This window comes from Syzygium oleosum, unplaced genomic scaffold, assembly GCF_021117445.2.
Source record: "Syzygium oleosum isolate NSW1041296 unplaced genomic scaffold, Sole_v2.1 Sole_v2.21, whole genome shotgun sequence".
Classification (NCBI taxonomy): Eukaryota; Viridiplantae; Streptophyta; class Magnoliopsida; order Myrtales; family Myrtaceae; genus Syzygium; species Syzygium oleosum.
Window position 1 is genome coordinate 4,163,860 of NW_026607505.1, and position 18,588 is coordinate 4,182,447.

At 42.7% G+C, this 18,588-nt stretch overlaps 2 protein-coding genes across 7 annotated transcripts; both read right to left on the bottom strand.

Annotated features, from left to right (window-relative positions):
- Positions 1-533: 533 nt before the first annotated feature.
- On the bottom strand, positions 534-8,082 carry LOC115671063 (ATP-dependent zinc metalloprotease FTSH 4, mitochondrial). 5 transcript variants are annotated; one of them, XM_030592531.2, is made up of 8 exons: positions 7,898-8,082; positions 6,305-6,392; positions 5,429-5,692; positions 4,946-5,182; positions 4,707-4,834; positions 3,478-3,954; positions 2,024-2,960; positions 534-1,211 (listed from the first exon to the last, which is right to left on the bottom strand). In XM_030592531.2, the coding sequence occupies exons 1-7, from the start codon at positions 7,922-7,924 to the stop codon at positions 2,034-2,036; spliced, it is 2,148 nt and encodes a 715-aa protein (XP_030448391.2). In that variant the 5' UTR covers positions 7,925-8,082; the 3' UTR covers positions 534-1,211; positions 2,024-2,033. The 5 variants fall into 5 exon arrangements, with proteins under 5 accessions (XP_030448391.2, XP_030448392.2, XP_030448389.2 ...); XM_030592532.2 differs by having other exon boundaries at positions 2,020-2,960; XM_030592529.2 differs by lacking the exon at positions 534-1,211 and adding an exon at positions 1,501-1,802.
- Positions 8,083-9,452: 1,370 nt separating this feature from the next.
- On the bottom strand, positions 9,453-13,083 carry LOC115671220 (protein indeterminate-domain 7-like). 2 transcript variants are annotated; one of them, XM_056320886.1, is made up of 3 exons: positions 12,846-13,083; positions 11,635-12,034; positions 9,453-10,950 (listed from the first exon to the last, which is right to left on the bottom strand). In XM_056320886.1, the coding sequence occupies exons 1-3, from the start codon at positions 12,895-12,897 to the stop codon at positions 9,936-9,938; spliced, it is 1,467 nt and encodes a 488-aa protein (XP_056176861.1). In that variant the 5' UTR covers positions 12,898-13,083; the 3' UTR covers positions 9,453-9,935. The 2 variants fall into 2 exon arrangements, with proteins under 2 accessions (XP_056176861.1, XP_056176860.1); XM_056320885.1 differs by having other exon boundaries at positions 12,273-13,081.
- Between the last annotated feature and the right edge of the window lie 5,505 nt (positions 13,084-18,588).

An 18,588-nucleotide genomic window follows, 5' to 3' on the forward strand; every position in this document is an offset into this window, starting at 1 on the left:
CGAACGAGGCTTAAGCTTGCCAGATCCATCGAGGTTAAGCTCGCCGGTAGGTCGTCAAGGCTCCACGTCACCTGATCCCACAAGCTTGAGCCTAGCCAGCCTCGATCGAGGCTACGCCTTGTCAGACGTCGGTGACGTCAGTGAGGAGCAGACGAAGGAGGAAAATAAAATAAAATAAAATAAAATGTTAAATATTAATTTTTTTAAAATCATAAAAATTATGCACATCTACGTCAATTATGTCACGTAAGACGGCCGGCGTCCACGTCAACAATTTCCAACCAAAATTAGCCGGAAAAACTAAATTGACAACTTGTCAAATAATCTAGAACTTAATTAACATAGTTGAAAAATTTAACACTGAACTAGCACAAACGCAAAAAGTTTATGACCTTCTTGATACCGTTCAAAGTAAGTTATTAACAATACATACCCTGTTTTTCTTGTGTCAGTCGACGCTCTAGAAACCGAATTGTTCCATATTAAGCATATTTAATCAATATAACAGAGGCACTCGTCGACAAGGATCCATATTAAACTATAAAAAGAAGAGAAGAATAATCAAATTGTCTTCCAAATCTCATGTGAGAAAAAGAGGAAGACTAGTTCTAGACATGAACTATTTGTACAGAGACAGCCTAGCCAAGAAAACAATGTCCTAAGAGATTACAAAGAAAATCCCAATCCGCTGTCTACACAGATCGTACTGATATAGACAGAGAGGCAGTAGAAGAAGTCATATGACGTTTATTGGGGGCTTTCTATCTTGCGGGTGAAATTCGCAAATGGTATGCCAAGCACGTGTACACAAATCGCAAATTAGAAACTTCCCTGAATTGAGAGATCATTGGTCTCTCGTGTACCTTGAGAGGTCAATTGCAGTTCCGGTCATATACTCGAAATGCTATCAATCTCTGGGCAAAGCATGATTTCCCTACCCTTCTAGTCTCTACCATTATGGAGCATCATATAAATGCAGAACCTACAGAAATGTTGATCAACATCCAAAAACAGAGAGTATGAAAAAAATCAAAGTGACTTGCTTTGCCGCAATGCAGTCGGCAACTACGGTACCGAGGGATGAGTGGTGCACAAAATCTGGAGAAGTCCTTCGGCATGAACCCTTGAGAAATGACCACACGAGGATCTTAATTTTATTCTGTCGTACATACCACTTGCTAATCTTTCTGCAGTACCGAAATGGAGCTTCTCTGCATACAATGAGAACTCACAATTGGCAGCTGATTGAAACATAGAAAAGCAAGAGTTCGGTTATTTTCTCTCTCCTAAAGAAAATAATGGGTGAAAGGAACATGATGTTGCAATCGGTTGCTGCTACTGCTAGTATAATAAAGAGGTAGGCGGCTCAACATACAAGCTTAAACCAGAGTCATCTACTGCACAAGTTCTCGATTCTCTCATAATTTTCTTTGTTGCCCCGCATCAGTCTATAAAAAACAGACTCTGAATAATCCTTGACCTCGGTACTCTATTATATCGTTTAAAGCACTACATGCCAGTTCCCATTTAATTCAATATATGTACAGTCAAATGTCATATACAGACTCTGCATTAGAACATTAGCCAATAGTTGAGACCAGAAAGCATCCCTCATTAGTAGACTTAACAGGAGCGTCGGTGCCTACAATTATACCATAAAGTTATTGCAAAACAACAAGAACTAAAGTAAACATAAACACTATCAATAACTCTTAGGGCACTTGAATCAATGGCCTTTCCACCTCCATACAGTGCATCCATCAGAAAGCTACAAATGAACAAAATTTGCACGTTGGCATCACCTGCGACAATATTTGCCAAATTATGAGTTAAGGTGACAGTGGACCAGACTGGCAGCAACCAAACTGCAAGATTTTAGACTAGACTTACATTATACAATATTAAGTTTTTTTTAAATTTTTTTTTTATCTTTGGCAATCAATAGGCCTTCTAAAAAAGGCGTAAAAGTATATATATATAAAAACTAGATTCACCATGCAGTCATAGATGACAGCTTACCAACCTCCTTCCTGCTATGATCCCACAGGAGCAATGCCCTTTGCTTTTGCAGCAGCAGTGGCGGCTGCAGCTGCGGCAGCAGCTGCAGCGGCAGCAGATGCAGCCGGATTTGGCGTTGAAGGAGGCACTGGGTTGGACTGGGAGCTGTTCTGTTGTGAAACTACCTGCTGTTGCTGTTGCAAATGCGGCTGCTCAGAATTGACTTGGGCAAGTAGAGCCTTTATCTGGCTTCCTGAGAGCGTTTCAAACTCAAGCAAAGCATTAGCAAGTGCATGGAGTTCCTTGCTATTTGTTGTAAGGATGGCCTTGGCGTTGTTGTAAGCCCTGTCAAGAAGCCGCTGCACTTCTTTCTCAATAAGAAGTCGAGTCTCGGTGCTCATGCTCTTGCCATAGTAGTTATAAGTTACAAGCCCGGCTTCATTGCTCATACCATATTTTGTAACCATTGTTCTGGCAAGGTTAGTAGCTTGCTGAAGGTCAGAGGATGCACCAGCAGTCACTTCATTCTCTCCAAAAATGAGCTCCTCTGCAACTCGCCCGCCCATGAAAACATCAAGTCTAGCAAGCATCTGCTTACGGGAGACACTTGTCTCATCCTTATCAGGCAGCTGGGAAACCATGCCCAGAGCCATGCCTCGGGGAACAATTGTGGCCTTGTGAACTGGAAGAGCTCCATCCGTATGAATAGCCACAAGGGCATGTCCACCCTCATGAAAAGCTGTAAGTTTTCTTGATTCATCAGAGATGACAGCGGATTTTCTTTCACTTCCCATCATGATCTTGTCCTTTGCATGCTCAAGATCTGCCATGCTGACAGCTTTGGAACCATCCATCGCAGCCTTCAGAGCAGCCATGTTGACTAAATTTGCCAGATCAGCACCCGAAAATCCAGGTGTTCCTCTCGCAATAATCTTTAGATCAACATCCTCTGCCTTCAGTACCTGTTAACAGCATTCACTTAGTTAGGCTTTGTCCTATATAGTAAATATTTGTCCAAGAATCAAGGAGAATGAATACCCGGATTCCTGCCTTTTCTACGCATATAGAGTTAGCAGCACTAAACCACCACCCAACAGCTAAGAGCACAACATAGATGTAACTTGACAGGCATCAAACGCATGTTGATTTCTTGTGATAAAGCAAAATCATGATGCTGAAAAAACTCGGTTTGAACCAAAGGGCTTGTATATATTGGCTATTGTGAAAGCATGTGTAAATAGGAGAGTAGTGCTATCCGGGATCAAGTCTCATGGTAAGATAAAGAATATGCTAAAAGCAAATGGATAAATGGATAAGAGAATAAAGAGCCCATGAGCAAGACATAATAAGCTTATTTCCCCAAGAACAATATAGATTAACCGAGCTTTTAGCTGTTGACTATGAAAATAGATATAGGTCAAAAGAGACAAATCCTCCTAATATGTAGTAGAAACAAAATATGTTCCTGAAGTATAGTACCTTTGACATATGGGACTCCAAAATCTGTCTCCGCCCTTCAACATCGGGATTGGGGACAACAATATGTCGATCAAACCGTCCAGGTCTCACCAGTGCCTTGTCCAATGACTCGGGAAAGTTTGTCGCAGCGATCACAATAATCCCTTCATTTTGTTTGAAACCGTCCAACTCAACAAGTAGCTGATTCAAAGTCATCTTCATGTATTGCTGATCCTTCGGGTTGCGGCTTCCACCAATTGCATCTATCTCGTCTATGAATATAATACAAGGAGACCGTTTCTTTGCAGCAGAAAAAAGATCTCTTACCCTCCGAGCTCCAACACCAACAAACATTTCTTCAAACTCACTTCCACTGCATGAAAAAAAAGGCACTCCAGCTTCTCCGGCAATAGCTCTTGCTAGCATAGTCTTACCAGTACCAGGTGGTCCAACAAGTAAAACACCTTTTGGGAGCTTACCACCGAGACGTGTGAAACGCTGTAACAGAAAAGCAGCAAAACATATTTTAGCGCAGCAAAAACAAAGTAAATTTAAACATGATGTGAAGGACTACATCAGAATACATAGGTGAGCCAATTGAAATTTGGTGAAAAAGAGCCAAACAAACCACAAACCTTAGAAGTAGACAGAGCACTAAGTGGGTAGGGAAACATAAAAGAGAAAGTTATGCCCAGCAACTCGTAAAGATAATAAAAGCCAACAAGAGCGGACAACCATTACCGAAATAACTTATAGAGTGTGAAAAATTGATCCTGCATTGTCTAGATAGAAAAACTCATCGATGCTTCTCAACCAGTTAAAATGAATTAAGTATCATAAAGCATAAACATATATCCTCTTCTCCACAAATCAATCAGATGCGAAGAGAAAAGAATTCAACCGGACATATATCAGAAACTAAATAAAGCAAGACCAATCAAGTTAGTAAATCAGCCACCCAGGTTAGGAGAGCACTAGCATGTCTTTTAAATTGACCACCATGTCTCATTAGATAATTCCCGACTTATATTTGTATATCGTTCTGCCAAATTTAGAAAAGTTGACTGCATTCATGAATGAAAGAAGCCCAAATTGAGTATTCTGAAATTCCTGATTCTCTTTCACTGAAAATATTGGCTCAACATGTCCATTTCCGCTTGGAATCAGAGCACAATCCCTTAGGTGGGTGGCGAGAGAGAGAGAGAGAGAGAGAGAGAGAGGGGGGGGGGGGGTGCGGTTAGAGAGAGAACCTTTGGATCTCGAAGATAGTGAACAATTTCTTCTAACTCAGCCTTTGCCTCATCAACACCCTTTACATCACTAAACTTTGTGCTGGATTCCATGCTTGGTTGCACCTCTTCATGAAGACCGAGTCCTGCTAAGGAAAAAATTAAACCTTTCAATTTACCTTGATAACTCTAGAAGTGATACAATGTCTTCTCCCCCTTCATGAGTAGATAATGCAGATCATATCAGGACCTTCACATACCTTTACTTATACCCCTATCCTCAATAAGAGCTCCAACACCAGAAATCAAGAGAAAGGCCAACGCAATCGTACGTATTGTACGCCACAGCTGCTCTTTAAAATGCCCTCCTTCTGCAGCCACCATGTGTATAGGAGCACTTGCCGTCCCAAGAACACCATCTTTTGCAGATTTCCCGACATTCTTGAAAGCTGAAAATGCACCGATACCTTCTTCGTCCCTAGCAGAAGTACTAATACCTGCCATTGCATCCACAAACATAGCTTGAAAACCTAACTTCGCATAAAGAGATTACAAAAGTGAAAGACCGAGAAAGAAGGTACAGACAACAAAAAGTGAACAGCAGATATTTTACTAGGTTAAACAAATTGCAGAATGAAGAACACTTGAAGACTAATATATCAAAATTGAATAAGAGAGGAATCTACCAAGATAACGATAATCCAACAATTACACGTATAAAGTAACAGAGATCCAACATTTACCTCTCTGCAGAGTCTTCAATAACTCACTCTCGTTAAGCCTGTCAACTTTAACTAATGCTTTAACATATTCAGCTAGTGCTGAGGGGTTGGAGTGCAAAGATGGTTGACTTTCGAAAAGTCTAATAACTGATTCAGGATCGTTCCTGTGGTAAAGTTCTTTAAGATGGGCAACCTCACTTGCTTCATCTACATCACGTACTCTACGCGCTAAATGACCAACATAGCTTGACTGAAACCTCCCTTGTACTCCCACAGGCAAATTTCCTGCACCAACAGGAATATTACATGCCAATCATCACATTTTCAGAAACCTGACAAAATTATTCATGGGTGGGGAGAATGATTGGCCTGTGGGTGCTTTTGAAGTACCTCCTTGATACTATTTGAGAATACCACAGAAATAACCCCCTGTATTTAAACTTTACTAAGATAATCGACTCAACAACTTTAGACTTACATTTACCACCACAGTCAGAGTTGCCATGTCCGCTTTTATTACCAAACAATGCTAACACGGCATCATTAGTGATTAATTTAGGATGTGGTTACCGTGTCAACATTTCACTTAGTAGTTAGTGATGCCACGGAAGCATTCTCCAAACAATGGGCCTGACAAGTCTGACGGATGCTTGGCATTTCTTCAAGCTTGCAGGAGTTGTCTTTATTATAGCTGTAGAACGGTCCTCGTAGCATACCCATACCCTCAATGTTGATTTGCTTTTTTTCTTTTCAAACTCTTATAAGCAATATATGAGAAACTTGTGATTACAAAATCCAAAAATCCACTATATCAGCATTTGCATGTGGTTGATGGATCAAAATACTGCATGTAAATGATAACAACAAAAAGAACTCATAAATATCCGACAGGCATACCTCTAACAACTCTCGATGCTGTGACAGAATAGTTTGGTCTAACGAGTGAATATTTAAGCTTCCCAAACCCTGATTCATGCCTTAAAACCTGTTACAAGACAAAAGATAAAGTAAAGCAATTGACCACGATGGCCATGACCCACATGCTCAGTTAAAGTAAAATGTCACCAGCAGTCATCACATGCAGTAGCAAAGTAACAAATTACCAAAACTAGGCACTCTAAAACCTGCTGGTTTAGTGAAAACAAATCTCATATATAAGTCGATTGGAAGAAGTCCCCCAAGCTTGTATTATTACACAAGTTCACACTGGCTCTTGCTCCTTTGTATCTCTCACAATTAACCAGAGGCAGTCCAGAGCCACTTTCACTAGGGTTAACAGATACATATTTGATTAAAATTAAACTAAAAATGAAAAGAAACGATCAAGATACTTGAACAGAAAATGTAACATAATGAGTTTACACTCTTCTGAGAAAATTAGCCACAGAAAACCAAATAAATGCTGGAATACTCCATATCATTGTCCGATCAGAACAATCCGTTTTTCTAAAGTAACAGTAACAACCCAGAAAAAGCACGTTCCGGTAACGTGGCTTAGGAATGTAGCACTAAAAGGCCAAAATGGCTCAACAAACAGGAAGATGAAATTAAAAAAAAAAAAAACTTCGCAAAAGAGAGCTACTCAAATTTACGTGATTCAGCCACTAGCCAATGACATAGGCAAGGGATATGCATGAAAATGTATGGACAAAAGGAGATAAAAAATGCATTCTCCAAACCCTACGGCGTGCAACACCCACTCGCACCCCCAAACAACAATCCCCTCCCCCAACCCCCACTCGGGTTTAAGCACCAGAGAAAACCTAACCGGACTCACATTTATCATCCTCAAAATTCATGGATCGGGTCACAAATTAGACCATGTTCAGAAATAAGTTCAAGTCACAATCATCGCATGTTATTAAAAGGTTAGAAAGGAATAAACTTGAATGCACCAGCAGTTACCCAACAGGCCTTTTCTCATTCTAGATGAGCTTCCCGTTTGCCAACTCAAGAAACGGGTAAAATTCCAGGAAACAAAGAAGAAGGTCCTGATATAGCTAATATAGAGTGAAAATCATGCGCCGTGTGAGACGCTGCCTATATAACTTCCGATAGTTCGTAATGTGTCCTACTTATCGCCACCCCCCCTACTACACAAAGAAATGGGCACACAATATCGTCATCAGTCTAGCCAAGCACCATCACCTCTCGCTCAATTCATCGCCTTTAGTCAATCCTCAACACTAGCGAGCACAATCTACCAAGCAACGCGCCCTCCACTATCCCGCTAAACCCCACCGGCGAAATATTATATAAAAAAAAAAAATCCAATCTTTCATTCCATCACAAGCCACCGGATATGATCCCACAAATCATCACCCAATCGCGCAGCAAGTTCCCATCAACCCCGACCCAAAGTCAAGGAACCCTAACCCGAACCCCTCACGCGGCACGAAAGACAACCGCGGACACGACGGCGGCGGCGGCGACGAATCGGATGGAAAGAGCAATTCCGACGAAGCGAGAAGAGAGCGAGGCGCGGCTGACCTGGGTGAGCAGGCGCCTCCAAGCCATCGGCCCGAGCGAGAAACGGCGGCAGGTCCCCCGATTCCGATCCCTCTCGCTCCGTCCCCTCCGGGGAGCTGCTGCTCACGAGCTGATCGCCGCGGGCCCGGCTCGGCTCGGCTCGGCTCGGCGACTACGGCGTTCCGGTGAGGATTGCGAGAGAGAGAGGGGAAGGACCTAGAGGAGTTCGGGGAGGAAGTTGGAGGGCGAGGGCGAGCGACTGATGAATGGATGGATTTGGTGGAAGACGAAAATGGTAACGGGAGCTGATTTTTTGTTATTGTTAATTATCCTTCGGTTTCGGCTGCTGCGGAGGAAGGGAAAGGGCGAGAGAGAAGAAGATCGTGCGGCCCGGCGGACCGATCCTATTGTGCGCCGGGTGCGGCGGTGCGCACCTGATGTTTGCCCTCTACCTTTCTAGGCCCTAAGCGCTCTTGCCCCCGACCGGGCTTGCACCGGAGGCGAGAAATCGGGCCGGGCTTTGTCGCGCCCGGCCCGGTTTTTTCGTAGCATCGGGCGGGCCAACGGGCCAGCACAGAACGGGCCGTGGAATGGCCTTTGGGGCCTTAAGTTTAGGCCCGTCATGGGGGACAACGCTCACGGGGAGGGCAAATTGAAGATATTCTTATAGAGAATGGAAAATGATACGAATGGTCCCTGAAACTTTGAAGCGCAATGGTGATCCCTGAACTTTTAACTTGTTCAATGTGGTCCATGAACTATCGATACATGTTCTATCTAGTCCCTAGACTATATAAAAATGTTCAATATTGTCATTCTATTAAATCTTTTCATATTGTCCAGGGACTAACTTGAATATTTACCAAAAGTTTAGGGACTACATTGAACAAATTATAAGTTTAGGGACTAAATTGCACATTTGGCTAAAGTTCACCACATTGAACAAATTAAAAGTTCAGGGATCACGTTGCACGTTGGGTTAAAGTTTAGGAACTATTTGTGTCGTTGTCCCTATAGAGAAAGTATAGAATGGCAACGACAAGAAGTTTTCGAGGCACAATAAGCTGAGGAGATAGCCACAAGGACCAAGCGACTTTTGAAGTTTTTAGAGATTTAGGGTTTCATGGGTACTCTATAAAATATTCCTAAGGGCAATTGTTGGAAGTGTATCGTTGTATTCAAGAGTATTCTTGTATTTTATTGGGGTAGATGACAAATAAGGAAATTGGATCGACACCGTTAGATAATTACAGGAACTCGTGTATAAATGGGGTCCCCTCGCTCGTATTTACATTAATGCCCATGCACAATCCAAATTCACCCAGCCACTATCAGTCCACATAATCAAATTATACATGCACGCGTGGAGGACGAGTTCATAAATTCGTGGGGTTCTCATTTTTTGAGGTAATTGCTTACTCTCTTGTCCTTGTGCAATGTTCTCAACTTCTTGGTCAAAACGTGTTGTGTGTGTATGGACAAGGATGGAGTGTAATTCGATGTTCTCCAAAAAAAAAAAACAGAGAAAGAAAGGGAGAGATCGAACCTATGCACATAATTTACACTTTATATATGCTACTTCCAAAACAATCAGTAAATATTACGAAACAAGGAAACTTAAGTTGAGTCCCACAACAAAAACAAAAACAAAAGTACAAGATCTTACATATTTTCCGTACTTTGATTCTCTCTATCCGTTTATTCAATGAGACGAATGTAATTGAAAAAGCATAGCTCGAAGTTCTTCTTTCTCTGGATTCCCTCTTTTCGAATCATTTAGATGGGCATGGCTTAGGAGACACGTTCATGAGTCAAACTGAAGATCCAAATCATGCCGAAGAACTCCACGAGAGAGCAGTGAAGGGTTTGCTCTCCTTGACATCCTTGTAAAGTTCCCATCAATGCGTCCTCTTCCTCTCTCTCTCTCTCTCTCGCTAAGCAGGCCGAAAGCTGCGCAGGTTGAAGTTGACTGAACATGGAAAGAAAAGCTTTAGCGGTGTCAAAGTGCTCGGTTCTTGCTTTTACTCTGAAGCAGCCCATCATTCTCTGTGCTGCCACGCTAATCCATTGGGTCAAACCCAGCAACTTTGTGCTTGAGGAAATCCTTAGGCGAGAATGCCCTCAGACCCAAGAAGTCTCTGGTCGCCATGTGATCTTTATTGCCCTCGAGACGGAACCTTTTTGCTGATTCCAAGGTCGCCGCTTCCTTGTAAACATCACCCCCGAGATCCGATGAGGGTCTTTCTGAAATATCATTGTTGTAATCGTTATTCAAGATCATCTCACTCAGATCATCATCAGCCCCGTCCAAAGATGACAGCGGATGCATCATCATCATCGCATTCATGTCTTGTTGAAGAAGAGCGAGAGGACCTGGTTCATCAGCTCCTCCTGAAACGCCTGCAGGAGTGACGACAGCTTTATTCCCAAAGGACGACAAGCCCTGATCAACAAACCGACTTGTCCCCATCTGATGATCTTGAGGACGATGACGAAGATGGTCACGTGAACCCAAGTTCACCAGATTATTATCATGCATGCGACTGTGTGTTTGTGGGGTACGACAGTCGATTCCAAGTGATGAGCCGGGCTGGTTGCTCATGGCCACCCCCATTTGTGCCGCTTTTTGCAACAGCGCGGTTGCCGACATGTGAGGTGAGGAAGAAGATGAACAAAAAGTACTCACGGTGTTCTGTGCGTGAGGAAGAGAGATGCGAATGCCGGAGGAAGGATTATCAGAGTTAGGGTTTTCTAGAACCTGCGGTGATGGGTCGAACAAAGAAGATGGGGATGACAAGGTTCCATGTGAGCTATAAGGTGGTGGTGTCCACAAGGGACCAATGATTTCTTGTCTGGGGTTGAAAATGTGAACCTGTTGATGCTGCTGCTGTTCTTGCTCTCTTTTGATGGAGAGAGAGCTGACGTTTTGGAGATTGATGTGGGAAGTAATGAGTGAAGTGGTGGGAGGTTGTGAGGAGGAGATCAAGAAGTTGGGCGGGTTTGAAGGAGTGGCTTTTGCGCCCTCTTCTGCTAAGGCATCACAGAAGGCTCTATGAGTGATGAAGCTGTCCCTCCTGCCAAATTAGAAACATCGAACATTGTTATCGCTATTGTTATCAAGGAAAAATTCTCGAAACTTATCGGCCAGTGAATCTAAGCCGTTGAATCGTGCAAGATCCATGTGATCCAAGGGCTGTTATCCAATTGGGCTCGTGTGTGCCCGATTCACGCTAGTATCGCTCCGAGTAGAGGATGTAAAACTAAGCAAAAGCAAACAAAAAGAGATGAAGCCCACAATTTTGTTGCGAGTATGAATAGCTTTGAAAATATTTTTAGTATAGGTAGTACTCTCTCTCTCTCTCTCTCTTTCTCTCCACTCATACTAGCTTTTTTAATTGTCTTTTTTCATCCCTAGGACAAAAGGCATTATTGTCATAAACATTTGAAGATTCCTAATCTAAATCACTTCCCCCCCGCAGCAACCACTAACATCTCTCTCTCTCTCTCTCTCTCTGGAACATGGGAACTCTTGTAGCCACTACTTGCTGTCTTCTGTACATGAGATCACAACATGAACAATAAGCTCGTCGAGACTAAGAGTTTAGATAGCAAACAAATCTACTGATCATTCACGGCGTGCAGAGCAGAAGCACTAAACAATAGCAATAGGAAGCCGTATTTGGTTGGAAACATAATGCATGGTGGCTAATGATTAACAATTCAGGATTGTTCAAAGTGTGTATGTGCATTTTCTTTACCTAGAGAAGAGGGTTCCACAGTCACATCTGTACTCTTTCGTACCACACACCTTGGAGTGAGCCTTCCAATCTGACCGAACCGCATAGCGCTTCGAACACTTGTCGCACTTCCACTTCTTCTCGCCGTGCTTTCGGAAGAAGTGTTTCTTGATGCCGGTGAGATCACCCAGTGCTCTTGACGGGTCATGGTGCACGCACGTTGGCTCGGGGCAAACGTACACCTTCTTCCTAATCGGTTCTTGCTTTGCTCTTTGCTTCAGCTTCCAAGGCAGGTTGTGCCCTCTCCTGTGGAGCTGGAGGTTCTGGTCCCTCTGAAACCCTTTGTTGCAGATCTCGCATATGAATCGGTTGGTCGCCATGAGCGTTCTCGGCGACAAGGCTATCACTTCCGCATCTGGGTCTGATTGAAACAGCATAATATCAATAAGCCACAACTTTTAGAAAGTCTGATAAAAAGGAAGCAATCCCAAAATATTGTGTTCGAATCACAGCATCTTCTACTCAAAATAATATTAGAGGCAAGTTCACCATTTTACAAATGGAGCTTTCCTCCACACACATGAACTGAGAGATTTACGTGCGACAGTGCGGATTAACCGAGCATCAAAATTCAAAAAGCAATTAGTGAATCAAGAGACCTGGATTGCCTGGGAGGCTTCTCTTCTTCTTTGGAGGAGGAGGTGGTTGATGATTTGTGGAAGCAAAGGAGTGATGAGAATACAAATTGTTGGTATTGCCATAAATTTCACTTCCGGAACCTGAAGAAGCACAGATCTCACCGGATGCAGTGGAGGTCAAATTAGACATACTGTTGTCATTCACCGCCAACAGGCCTTTCATTTCCATTGCTGCTTCTAATTTCCATTACACAACAAAGAACTGCCTCAAAAGATGACTGATGAACAATACACAAGGATTCATGGGTGCGTGTGCAGATATCTGAGCCCCCCCCAACAGAAACCCTAATTTGGAAAGGCCAAAAAAGTTGAAAAGAAAGATAACCCAGAAAGGAAAGGGGATTTTTTTCCCATGAGCTTCTTACAAGCTTCATTAAATGCACACATGGCTCCAATAAGTACTACCAACCCTTTTTCTTCTTCAATTCTCTTTCAGAATTATTCCTTTTGCTCTCTTCACTACACCAAGTTTTTGAAAAAATTTGAAGGGGAGAAGAAGTGAACTTTTATTGTGAGTAGACTTGTGCACCAAACCTCTCAGCCACCAGTCTTCAGTATGTGTTTGAACAACCACCACCTCCCTCATGCACTCGCAGCTTTGCTGCTGATAAAAACACACCCAGAGAAAGCTCAACAGAAAGCCACACAAAGTAGTACTAACGAGAGAGAAAACTGTGGAATCGTTTGCTCAAGTCTCTGGAGAGCTTTGCAAAGAGAGAGAGAGAGAGAGAGAGAGAGAGAGAGAGAGATGGGGATAAGGAAGTGACATTAAGAGGAAAGGCTTTTAGGCTTTTAGTTTTCTCTCCAACACCAAAATTCAATGGACTGTGAGCCCAAGCCGAACAGCTAGGCTTGTGTCGTTTGTTTTCTGAGGCTGCACTTTCTGTCTTTTCCTTTGTTCTCATTCACTCACAGTCTCATCAAGAGAGAGAGGGAGAGCGAGAGAGAGATTTCACTCTTTAATAATTGTCGGTCACTTTACCATATATTTTCTTGCTTTTACAAGCATTGGTTTTTCCACGCCACCTTTTCCCCTCCTGAGGCCATGTAAAGTAGACATAAAGCAAAACCAAGTGGAAAGATGAGGCAAACATTTTACACTCTTGTAGAGAGAGAGCGAGAGAGAGCGAAAGAGAGAGAGAGATGATAAGAAGTTGATTATGAACTTTTAACCTGATGGTGGTGATAAGAGTTTCGAAAAGCATGGTCTCTTTTTACCTATATACATTGCCACTCATAGTAGCATGATTGGTTTAAAGTGATTATAATTCCAGCAAACATGCTACTCCAGGACAGAATACTTAGCACTACTTCACATGTGTTCATTTTGGGGTGCTTGATGAAATATTTGTCTATGTTGATAAACAGATACAAATGTCCTATAATAAAAGCAACAATCAGGCTCACTAAAATAACGAGGAACGCTGAATAATTCAGTTTGTTTATTATGGAATTCTTGAACTGATAGAGATACGAGGGGCCGCTCTGCTGCCTATCATCAACCCTAATTTTCTTATTCTATTTGTGAGAGAGAGACATGCTCATAAATAAATACGAAACATGTAACCAAAAAGTCTTGTGTGGTGAGGATTTACATGGTGTAGATGTGGATGTATTTGAGTTTCAAAAATAAACCAAATGAAGCCTTATTAATTTAATTGTTCGAGATGTAGTTGGGTTCATGCAAATGTTATATACAGTTAAGATGTGTGTGAAGCCCTAGAGAACGATGAGTATTTGGCGAAGTTGTGACACTTCTGGATTAACTCACTCGAAGCGTTGTCTGCATTGGCCCGTCCTGTACCAAGCCTCATAGTTTCGTTTGTTAACATGCAGATAAGCTTTTATACATGATTACCCATCTAGATCTTGAGCACGCTTAGCATTGGAGCTCCAACAATAAACGTTGCAGTTATGTCAAAATGCGTCTTTGGCGAGTTAATTTCAATTTCGTATATACAATCCAAGAACACTCTATCTTTGTTCGGTGTGTAATTCGGTTTATACCTGTCTCCTTCGCCATCTTAAAAGCCTCTCGAGAGTCGGTCCTTATTTGGGCCTTCTCGCCCCGGTGATCACTTTCCATCCTCATCAGATCGGGTGGTTACAAAAGTCTTCCGGCCAAAAAGAGACATTAAATGGCTTCTAGATTATTTTAAGGATGCACGCGTTTTCTTGGCGATGGATACAACAAGAATCCACTCTCAAATTACAGATCCCTATGACAATGAGATTTGATTTTCTAGACTTCAATATTCGCAATCGTCAAGATTCGTTTCTTTCTAAGTTGAAACAAGGATGAGATGAGGGTGGGGATTCGGGCAGACTACTTCGATTTTAATCATTTGCATAAGCTAATCATAATGATGATGAAGTGCAGTATTTCCTCTATTCACATCAATTAACATGATATAAGTCGCATCAAATTCAACACAAGTCAATATTGATACGCGTATTGATTTTTTCATGAGGTTGAGCTGTGTGTGGTGGCCTTGTGTTTGAAAACTGCAGAGGGTCAAGCCGCCCATCATGTGCAAAGACAATGACTGATCAAATTCTTAGAAGAGAAATTTTGCAACGATTGGAATCATTTTGCCAATTCCATTCGTGTTTTATTTCTAGAAACTCTTGTTCCGAGAAAGACCACGGACCATTGAACTCGAAATGATCAGACCCGTCCAATTTTATATTATAAACAGATGCGCACGGATAACTATAATATGGTATTAAAGTCGGAAGTCTCGAATTCATTAATTTCTCACTTTCGCTTTCAAAATATTTATGTAAAGTTTCAAACTTTTCTGGCTTCTGTACGAGACTACAAAACAGTAACATCTTGCATGTACTCCCAATAGTGCCAAGTGACAAAATTTACGGTTTAAGTATAAGTTACATCACGAGTTCTGAAGTCTGAATCTACACTGTCTATGATTTTTGTCTTGAGTGTTCTATCTTATGTTTTTTAGGGTTGTCTCCACAACCTATCATGTATATTATTCTGTGTAAGACAGCAAAAGGGGTGGTTCGATTGGCTTTCATTTGTCATTTTCAGCTTTTTTCAACTTTTTCTATGTTTATTAGGGTGTCTCCCTCATCCATTACGTGGCTCCAGCTCATGTTTTCTTTTATCTGTTCAATCATTTTTATTATTCGGCAACTCACATGATGTGGTCATCCCGATGTGAACCGGAAATGTGTGCATTTCGATTCACTGTAACTATCACATTACATGATTCTCGCATCAGCTCCGTATGATCTAAGGGTTCTAATGCACCTGGAGTATACGCATTGAAATCACTAGAGAAAAATATTAAAGGTAAGCATCGATCTAGGATAGATCTTGAAATTGGATCGAATGACCCTGATTAGCCGATTCTAGTCCGATTCCCTATTCTAAATTTTTTGAACCAACTATTACCAATCCAGTTTCCGAATATGGGTGTGGAATCGAATCGAACCGGAAAACCAAATCAAGAAACCCTAATTCTCTTCTTTCAGTTTTACCTTACATCTTGTAGTCTTTTTATTGCTGCCTCTGCCTTTGATTTCTCTCTCTCTCCTTTGCTTTGCCCACTTCTTTATTTCCTCGACGTGAATCAACCATCCGAGGCTGATGAGCCTCCTATAGATCAGTCGCTTAATTGGCCGTAAAAGAAGAATCGAAGATGCTCGAGCACCATTTCTCCGATTCCAGCAAATACGGTGGTTTTTCGGAGGCATTTGCATTGTACATCTGAAGATGCAACACTCTCGAGGAATAAAAAAAAATGAACAAAAAAAACATAAGAATTGGCCGGTTCGAAAGTAGGCCTTGAAACTTGATTGGACTAGTTTGGTTCCGGAGCCTGCGGGGTATTTTTTCGGTTCTAAAATTTGGAAACCTGTCCCGACATTACGCACTCTAAAACCACTCATCCCTAAAAACGCGTACGTGAATAATATGGGTTTGAGAGTATAATGCCGATTAGCGTGTATATTTTTTCTTGGTTTGCATTTTCACGGTGGGAATGATGAACTAGGGCAAAGATAGTCCACACGGTTTCGTGTCCCTGTCTTTGATTGCTCATTCATTTGATTCGGAAAATATTCTAAAATTAGTCTTCTTCTCTTTTTGGTTTCTTCTGACAGATTGGATTAATTTAGTCGTCGATTTATGCGGGAATGGTGTCTATTCCATACAGCATAGGACCAGCTAAGTAGCTGCAACTGATAGAAATTAACTTGAGGCTTCAAAAATTTCCAGATCGCCTTCTCAAAATCACCAAACAAGCGTCTCCATTTCCTTAATGAACAACAAAAAAGAAAAAAAAGGTTGGGGAGGAGCAACCGATACCGACAATCTCCCTAGGCGGTCTTCACACACGCTACAAAATGTCCGGATTTACAAGCGGGCTTGAGTCCTGATCAAACTTGGCCGACGACCTCGGCGGTCGTGGTGCCGACTAATTTGATTATCGTTATTACATTTTTACCCTTAATGGGCCGGAGCAGACTCGATTAACCGGCAACTTTTAAGCGGGCTTGGAGGATAACCCCGTGAAATCTCTTGGCCCTTACGAAAGGCAGTTTTCACATGCGCTACGAAATGTCTGGTTTTACAAGTGGGTCTAAGTCCTAATCAAACTAGGCCGGCGACCTCAGCGGCCGCGGTGCCGATTAATTTGATTATCATTATTACGTTTTTAACCTTGATGGGCAGGATTAGGCTCGATTAACCGGCAACTTTTAAGCGGGCTTGGAGGATGACCTTGCGAGATTTCTTGGGCCCAAAAGTTTGGGCCGGTGTGGGCCCAAACCCGCTGGGCAGGTGAAAGGTTGCCAAACCATGTTATGAAGTTCGGGCTTTAATTCCGGGTCGGGCCAGGCCCTAAAGCAAGAACCACATTTCCCCGAATGAAACAACGTGGACAGCTCTCAAGCCTATTGGGCCGCTAAGACCGTGGCTAGAAGAAAGTATTTTATCCGACCAATACATACACGCCACGCGTCGCCAATCGGAGTCGATAGAATTTCGAATTCGGAATTAGATTCGTTTCCTTTTATCCCGGCGAGATTGATCTAACCCCTTAGGCCGGTTCGATCTCGATCGGGTTGGTGGGGCGAACCGGAGCAAACTCCCGTCGACCCACTTTTTTAAGTGACGAACATGTTCGAAGGCTTCGATCGATGGAACGAGGCCGAGACTCTTGAACGCGGTTACAGAATTTATACTAAATTCCCGGTGTACTAAATGAGGTGCCAATTGACGCGACGGATGTCATGTCATTTAGTAGATGCCGAGTATCATCGGCCCGAAGAGGGAAATGGCCGAAATTTTTTTTTGCTCTTTTTCCATACGCGAGCTTCACGGTCATAATTTCAATTATCTGACCGATGGGCAAAATGTACAGGGGAAATAGTTGAAATCGAAATACTTGCACGCTTCCGGCGTGCGCGAACCCAAGAGCAGTTGGATCACGAGGGCCCTAGATGGATCCCACGCCGTTCGAGGGCCGAGATGATCCGGGCTCACGTGCACCGGTCGCACGCGAAACGATCTCATCGAAGCGTCGGCATCGCGAGTTGCTTGAATGGCAAGGATTTTTTCCTTTCTTAAGTCGAACGGGGCTTTTACTAATCCAGCTTTTTGACAATTGACATTTCGCCAAACACAAGATGGACAATGACACGGTCATTGTTTATAGCTAGTCTGCAGCGAGCTTTGGCAGCCAGCCTCGATGTCTGGCCTGGTCTTATCCCGACTTCGATGGAACACTACCCCGAACCGCACCGAGATTTTGCTTTATAAAAATTATTCCGCTAAGTAGAAAATTATTGGGTCGGCTTTTCTAAATAAGCGGGTCGTATTCGACGTTATTCTCAAACAATGAACCTGCCCCGTTGGCCAATGAACTTTTCCGAGTTCTTTTCACTTATCGGACACGGTCATGGCGAAGAATAAGGTACGATTTCTCATCTGTTGTTTACGGAGGCAAGGCGGCAGACCAGGAACATATTCCGTTCAAAGTAGAGGCCTCTATTACATCCACAGAAAACTGCGCATCTTTGTGGAAGGATAATGCGTATTTGCTGCAGAGTGGCTTAGGTTTCGTGGAAGACACCAGAAGCTTTGGAGACTTTTATATCGGTAGGGTTTCGACATCGACGTGTTTTTGTTCGAGTTTTGATCGGCCAATTCTTGTAACGACGCGATCTGTTCCACGCGGGTCGAGTCTCTTGGAAAAGTACGCGAGGCAGCCCCGCAAGGTGGCGACCGTTTGGGATGGGCGGTGGCTTG